Below are 8,523 nucleotides of genomic sequence, written 5' to 3' on the forward strand. Positions count from 1 at the left end.
AACCATGGCAGAAAAATGGCTACATCCCCGCAAGATCAAACACCGCAAAAGTTAGTAAAGGACGTGTTGAAAACGGTTGAAAACTGCTACACAACCGGAGGTGGAAGGGCGGGATTTCAGTGGGTGGCTCGTTCCGCCCAATGAGAGGCTGATCTATGTAGTGAACTTCCGCCCACTCAGACTACTAGTCACTTGAAACAAATTTAGGACGATAGGAGACAGGTTGAAATAAACCGAAATTTCCCTTTAAACAACAAGCCTGCTCACCTGGCTGGCTCTTAATCCCCTTGACTGTTTCTTAGGAAATGCACATATTTAAAAAGAGACTCTCGTCTGTTGAGCCTTGAGCACAGGGCAGTCTCCTTTACCCTTAACCTTGGGAGCTATGGCAACAAAGCCGACTAGACACCCTTATCTGGGCAGCTATACCCCTTCTGCCACAACTGGGAGGCGATGGATGGTGTGCATTCATAACAAAGGTCAATATCCTGACCTTGACCGCTGTTACCTTAAGCATAGCTGTCATCCATTTCCAATCACATATTTATGCTCAGCAATGTAATCTCTCCAGCATCTTTTAGTACAGCCTATGTAGAGAAAGCCTTCCACACATGGACAAGTGAGGTGGTTTATAACAAAAGTAGTGTTGCAATTAATAAAATCAATTAGTTTATAAATTCTGTTTGTATTATCATCAACAAAATGTTCAGTTTACACAATGTTGTCACAGTGACAGCAATGCATACATTTTAAAGTGCCAAACGGTTTGGATAACCAAGTGCCTTTTTTGTCTGCTGGAAGATGTGAATGCATAAGCCTGTCCCTAAGTGTCGGGGTGCATCTTAACAAAAATATAGGGAGTTCAGGAAAGACTCTACTCAACAAAGTATCACTTTCAATAATGGGATAATTATTTATAACGATGCATTTGATTTGTTCAGCATGTGTATTGTATGTGGTGATAAAGAATGGACAAGACTGACTTGTAGGCTTCTGTCTGATGTTTTTTTTTTTTGAAGAAGTGTATCACACTCAGGCGACTGTGCTCTGTCAAAAGCATACTGAACCACTCTGGGTTTGTAAGATATGTTTGAAAACCTACTGGGCATAGCCTCAGCCTGTTCAATGAAAGTCTTCACCACAAATACATTTATCCTAACGATATGAGGCGGTCTTTGTGGAAAAAAAGCTTGTTTAGTGGACTAACTTTGTCTTTGTGGAAAAAAAGCTTGTTTAGTGGACTAACTTTGCACTTGAAGTATGCCCGTTACTTTTAACAGGTCTGACGCTACTATGTGCTGTATCTAGGCTAACAGCTAACATGCTAACTATTATTTTTATGTCACTAGTCACTTAGTCTCGCTCAGCAGACCTTTCTCAAGAAAAGAAAGGTCTGGCTGGGCCGGCTCTCACTTTGAGATTGGAGAAAAAAATGCCCTGGCTGCTTGTATTTCTTTTAACCAATCACAATCGTTCTGGGCGGTGCCACAGCAACGGTGCCCTTGCAAAAATATTGCTGGGGGGAAACAGGTTTTGGTGTAACACGGCCAAAAAAATATCGCCTACAGGACGCGAACCATGGCAGAAAAATGGCTACATCCCCGCAAGATCAAACACCGCAAAAGTTAGTAAAGGACGTGTTGAAAACGGTTGAAAACTGCTACACAACCGGAGGTGGAAGGGCGGGATTTCAGTGGGTGGCTCGTTCCGCCCAATGAGAGGCTGATCTATGTAGTGAACTTCCGCCCACTCAGACTACTAGTCACTTGAAACAAATTTAGGACGATAGGAGACAGGTTGAAATAAACCGAAATTTCCCTTTAAACAACAAGCCTGCTCACCTGGCTGGCTCTTAATCCCCTTGACTGTTTCTTAGGAAATGCACATATTTAAAAAGAGACTCTCGTCTGTTGAGCCTTGAGCACAGGGCAGTCTCCTTTACCCTTAACCTTGGGAGCTATGGCAACAAAGCCGACTAGACACCCTTATCTGGGCAGCTATACCCCTTCTGCCACAACTGGGAGGCGATGGATGGTGTGCATTCATAACAAAGGTCAATATCCTGACCTTGACCGCTGTTACCTTAAGCATAGCTGTCATCCATTTCCAATCACATATTTATGCTCAGCAATGTAATCTCTCCAGCATCTTTTAGTACAGCCTATGTAGAGAAAGCCTTCCACACATGGACAAGTGAGGTGGTTTATAACAAAAGTAGTGTTGCAATTAATAAAATCAATTAGTTTATAAATTCTGTTTGTATTATCATCAACAAAATGTTCAGTTTACACAATGTTGTCACAGTGACAGCAATGCATACATTTTAAAGTGCCAAACGGTTTGGATAACCAAGTGCCTTTTTTGTCTGCTGGAAGATGTGAATGCATAAGCCTGTCCCTAAGTGTCGGGGTGCATCTTAACAAAAATATAGGGAGTTCAGGAAAGACTCTACTCAACAAAGTATCACTTTCAATAATGGGATAATTATTTATAACGATGCATTTGATTTGTTCAGCATGTGTATTGTATGTGGTGATAAAGAATGGACAAGACTGACTTGTAGGCTTCTGTCTGATGTTTTTTTTTTTGAAGAAGTGTATCACACTCAGGCGACTGTGCTCTGTCAAAAGCATACTGAACCACTCTGGGTTTGTAAGATATGTTTGAAAACCTACTGGGCATAGCCTCAGCCTGTTCAATGAAAGTCTTCACCACAAATACGTCATATGCGTTGGAACTGGCCATATGGGATGTTTTGTCTGAGTTGCATGTCACTGTCCCTCAGCCCCCTTAAAGATAGTCAGGTCCAAAAATATTAATATGGTGCTTGAGAGTATTCAACAACACAAATGAATGGCTAATGATAAACATCCTCCTCAGACTGATGATCCCAGGCTGTTGTGTTTATTGCATTTCTCCACTAGATGGCGTCCTCTGTTTATGAATGATCACATATGGTAATATGCAGCCCTGTAGTCAGACTAGTGACATCCAGGAAATCTGTCAAATATGAAACTCATGACACAAGTTAATTTTGATGTTTTAGATTCTAAATCTGTAAAGAAGAAAAATATCTTTTTGGAGGGTTAGAGACAGAGAGTGTGTCCACATATATGCCTCTGTGCGTCAGTGGTTGTGCATGTGGCTGTTGCTGTGAGACACAAAGACATTAAGTCTAATTTCTTAGGTGTCACCAGGCAATTACTTAGGACCTTTCAGGAGATTAAACCCCCAGATGACTCATCCCCCCCCCCCCGTGTCACCTCATCAGTCACTCTGCTGTCCCTCTGCGGGCACAGTTCAGCTCTATTCCATTTGCTAAACTCACTTTTGGCTGTTTTCAGTCTCAGCTTTATTCACACATACAACTGTGTGATGTAAAAAACAGACTTGTGTTTTCTGTGCAGTTTATAATGCAGTCTTACAGTGGCTGATAATAAACTTTAATAATATTGGAAGCCTCAGATCAGGTGAAACTACACCGAACTTGCTAACCGAGAGCTTTGCTCATTTTTCATCTTTAAGATTTGGAGAATCATGTGTATCAAATAGAAAATTAGGTAATTCAAACATGTGACTCTATGTCAAGAGGGCTTTTGAGGCAAATATGTTTTTCAGGGCTCCTATGGATCCTTACAAAGTCTGAAAAGGCATTGAATTTATTAATCTAAAAGTAAGGCCTTGAATAGTATTAAGATATCTTAAATCCATCTTTCATAAGTCTTAAAAATACTTAAACTTAGGAGGTAGGAACTTATTTCTAACGTTGTATTGTAAAATTTCAAAATCATTGGTGGCATCTATTTATTTTATATATAACATACCAAATGCCATTCACATTAACGTAATGCTGATCAGGATAGTGAACCAACAACAATCGTATTTTGCCTCCGGCCGGGATGCTCAGTGCACAGAATGCACTGTCTGCTAGCTAGCTGTCGCTGTATTTAATAAAAATTGCCTATTTTTAGTCTGTTCATCGTTTTTTTTAAGTTAACATCCAGTAAATGCTGCATACAGATTATAGGAAAATTACAAAAACAGTACAGAATTCTCAAATACAGGCACATAAAGAACAATAGTACATGAACACCAGACGTTACGTTACCTTATGTGCTGTGCAAATGTGGTATTTTGCTGTAATAACACTGAAATTTCCTGGGGAATGTCCTCACAAGAAGCAGAAGATCATTTTTGCCTAATCCTGTATATATCAACCTAAAATAAAACACGTAATAGCTAGAACATCCATTCTTCTTACAGCAGAAAGCTGCAAGGCTTCTGTCTTCTGTGTCATCACATCGTAGTGATGTCATTGTGCCACGTTGTGAGTCATGCGTTTTCATGTGGTTTTGCACCACTTGCAACTTGGCATCAGAGGAACAAGGTTCACCTTTTCACTCTGCTCATGAAAATGAGCATGTCTCAAAAACCCAATAATGTACATAGTTCAAATAACTTTTGGAGTATTAAGAAATATTTTGTTAATGCCTCTACCTTTAAAAATCTTTTGGATCAATATGCTTTGTGTTTTTATTTTGTAAAATCTTGTGAAAAATGTCAGATTTTTGTGTTTTTTATGACACAATTTTAATACTTTTAGCAATTAATATGGTTTATTGACTGACATAATCTTTTGTCTTAGGTTGTACAGATTTTAGGGATATAAAGCATTTGAAGATACTCCAAGAAGGGACTTCACAAAAAGCAAAAATACCAATGTAGCCACAGATGGACTATCTCTGTCGCAGAATTCAAAGGGTCAAATCTAACTTGTCTAACTCTAATTAAACTGTAGGTACCCTGTTGTTTTTCTTCTCAGGATGTGTTCACAATGGCCTCTGATATTCTCATTGAATACAAGTTGCTTCATCAGCAAAGGGGCAGTCAGAAAAATATTCAGCTTCTCATTTACCATTTAGCTCTCCACACTAAGGCTTAGTGTGCTTATGTAAAGACCTGGCTTGAAGGACAGAAACAGTGTGGACTAATCATGTGAAAACAGTGGAGCAGCAGGGACAGGCTTGTTTTAGATTTGGACACAGTGCAATATGCACTTTCACACTCTCACATGAATTGGCAGAGCCTCTATAGCATGAACCCTTCAGCTTGGAATAAACTGTTATTATTCCTGGACTGCTACACTTTCTGAGGTCTTTGAAATATAATAGTACCTTTAGAATCCAGAATGTGGCTGCAGTGAATTGGCAATGTTTGTTTTGGTGCCTCAAACATATTAGAATAGTTTTATTTCCAGTGACAGACAGCTGCTTCAAAGAAGCTTCTAAATTTGCTTTTCCTCAGAGAATCAGCGTGAAAGGTGTTCCTCAGAGGTCTTGAAATGTTTACTTCTTCTGTTAGCTTCTCCACAGGCAAAAAGGTTTCTGTTTTAATATAATCCCTCCACTTGATATTGAAATGCATGTCAACATGTCGTCCTCTCTTGTGTTTAGACTTCTCTCCACCGGCCTCCCCCCTCAGCGCCTTGTATCCGTCATTTCGTGCAGAGGGCAACTCGTACGGCGAGCTGGAGCCTGTTCCTGCATGGGACTGGAGCATGGCGTGGGTGGAAGAAATGGAGGCTCAGTACAGAGCTCACTACCCTGGCAGAAACACCAAACCCTTTGACACTTAGGGGACTCTGCCAGGAAGGTAAAAGATACAACGTAACTAAATTTTTAAAAACTTCAGAAACACCTCTCAGCAGTGCCAGATCTACAGGACAAGACGGGACAGACATGACACTGAAACAGTTATAGGTGTTGGAGAGTTCTGGAATTTTGAGGTCTGAATAATTCAGGGTTTGATGTGTAGCGATTTCCCTGTCAGGAAAAGGTAAATATCTGGATCTGAAAAATAATTGGAGCCAACGCCTTGATGTTTCAGATGCCTCTGCTCGTAGATGCATGCCTGTTGTTTGTCTGTAATAGTTTTCCCAGTTTACCTCAGGGCTGTCCAGCTACTATTTTGCATCCTTCAAATGACTTCCATTGAGATTCTAAAGTTTTCTTCCCTCTCTGTATCCTTCCCGCTCATTAGAGAATAGGATAATGAGATACTTCCCTCGGGATCTTCTCACCCAGTGTGTTTTGAAAAGGCCAGAGAGACACAGAGACAGGATTCGAGACAGTGAGAAAGCAGTCATTAGGCAGAAGAAATACAGCACCGGGGTTTTCCTCACAGCACATGTTTGTTTCTTATTTTTTCATGTTTGTTGCAAAATTTTATTAGGGCTGAGGTCCTACCAAATAGAGCTTCGCTTAGGGATTCTGTACAGACTGTTTTACTGATCAAGTGTATATATTCAGCATATTCAACAAATGTTATTTAAAGAATTTAAAACATTCCAAATCATTTACTGTCTTCCTGATTGTTTGGTGATTTCTTTTATATTTTGGGATTTTTTTTAGATTTAATTTTTTATTTTTTTTTACTTGATACACTCGTTCATTTTTCAAGGTGAGACACCCCAGGTGAAAACATAGTTCACCCATACACTGATCAATTTTGAGTTGAGATTTTTGGCTATTTTGCTTCTTTAAGATGTTGTCTTTTAGACTTGTGGAAAGAAAATGTCCAAAATACACATTTAGATGTTTATATTAGTTCAAGACTGTGTTCTGTCATGCAAAAAGCATATATTTAATTAGATAATGCCACATTTAAAGCATATTTAAACATAAAATTTCTGAAAACTTGTAAAATAAAAAAAATATATATTTTTATGTAGATAATTAACTGGGGAAGATTAATGGTGAAATCTTTGTTATAATTTTGACTCTTACATCCACCAAGCTCTCCAGTTTGATTCCTGTTTACATTCTGAAGGTTTTTATGGAGGGGTTTGTTCATATATCATTCACAGCCTGATTTACAACATTTTATTCCTAAAAACATGGCAAAAATAGATTTTTTTTATGGATGTTGACAGTATTTTCTGCTAAATAATGTAAAAATTAAGATATCCAAAATTCTCTCTGTATAAACCTTGAATCTGTGTCAACAATAATTTTACACCTGGCTCTATCCAATGTTCAGATTTTTGTTTTGAAAATATGTGAACATAACGTTTCTGAAAAACCTTTCTTAAAAGAATTGTCTTAATGGAAGTAACCAACTGGGGAAGATTTATGTAGATATCTTAGTTAAAATTCTACTTGTTTTATTTTTGTCTAAAAATGTATGAAATTTTATAGTCTTCTCCAAGCCCAAAATCTCCACTTCAGAAACACTTACATACACAAAATTTTCCAATTTTATTCCTATCTATATTCTATCTACAGAGAGGCTTGTTCAAATATCATTCATAACCTGATTTAAAGATCATTTTATTCCTAAAAGCATGTGGATTTATTTATGGCTGTTGGCAGTAGTTTCTGATTTATGAAGTGATAAAAAGAGATATCAAAAATTCCCTCTGTAAAAAATGTAATATTTCAACAAAATAAAACAAAATGTGTGAAAATGTAGGGAAATTAGTGTGTCTTTCATTAGATAATGCCTCATTTGCATGTTTAAACATAAAATTTGAGACAACTTTTTTTAAAGATTTTTTTTTGGGGGGGGGGGGGCTTTTTGCCTTTAATATACAGGACAGTGTGAAATGGGGAGACAGAGAGATTGGGGGGACGACATGCAGCAAAGGGTTGCAAGCCAGAGTCAAACTCACAACCGCTGCAGCGAGGCATCACCTCTATACATGGGGCGCGGCACTATCCACTAAGCTATCGACGCCCCAAATTTGAGACAACTTGATATACAAACAATAATTGTCCTATTGTAAGTAATCAGCAGGTGGGGTTTCATGAGGATATCTAATAGTTAAAAATGTTACCCTATTTGCCTGGGGTGTCTCCCTTTAATGTTACAAAAAAAGTTTGCATCAGACAAAACATTATTTTTAAAAAGTTGTTTGGTTCACAGTTAATTGAACTAACGTGAGGTTTGCCCTCTAAATAACTTAAATTTTAGTAAAAGAGTATTTCAAAAGTTAAAGTGTTGTATGCATGGTGATGATTTTTTTTTATATACATATATATATATTTAGAAAATCGCTAATTGTAGTGTAATCAAGGTTTTTCTTTTTATATACGAATTTGCATTTTATTATGTCCACATTAAAGTTGTGTTTTATAGTTTTTAATAAAATCTTTGAATTAATTGAAATCTTTTACAGAAAGTTTTACATTTTGCAAGGACTTTACATTTGGAATGTGTCCCAGCTGATCTGTGAAGTCAAAGTTGCTGCCATGTTTCACATTGTACTCAAAAATGTTTGACTGAAGCTAAAATTATTATTTTCCCTTGTGACACTGATGTCGTCTTTTATGTTATCCTCTCAAATTAAAAATATCTTCATACATACTTCCGATGATAGCTGGACCAAGTTTTATTTTGAAAGATCTACCATGCAGGATGTATTTGCAGTTTCTCGTGGAGGGTTTTTCACCTTGCAATTTTAATTCAGTTCAATTTAATTTTATATATGAAGCCCCATATCACAAATCACAATTTGCCTTAGAG

The 8,523-nt window shown here is 37.8% G+C and overlaps 1 protein-coding gene across 3 annotated transcripts in view; it reads left to right on the plus strand.

Moving 5' to 3' along the window:
* robo4 (roundabout, axon guidance receptor, homolog 4 (Drosophila)) overlaps positions 1-8,307 on the plus strand; it is a 43,808-nt gene extending 35,501 nt beyond the window's left edge. For all 3 annotated transcript variants that reach the window (XM_050035424.1, XM_050035432.1, XM_050035440.1), the window contains exon 19: positions 5,454-8,307. In XM_050035424.1, coding sequence (XP_049891381.1) covers positions 5,454-5,635 — 182 coding nt within the window. In that variant the 3' untranslated portion in view covers positions 5,636-8,307. The remainder of the gene's footprint in view (positions 1-5,453) is intronic.
* The last annotated feature ends 216 nt before the right edge of the window (positions 8,308-8,523 follow it).

This window comes from Epinephelus moara, chromosome 3, assembly GCF_006386435.1.
Source record: "Epinephelus moara isolate mb chromosome 3, YSFRI_EMoa_1.0, whole genome shotgun sequence".
In the NCBI taxonomy this organism is placed as follows: domain Eukaryota; kingdom Metazoa; phylum Chordata; class Actinopteri; order Perciformes; family Serranidae; genus Epinephelus; species Epinephelus moara.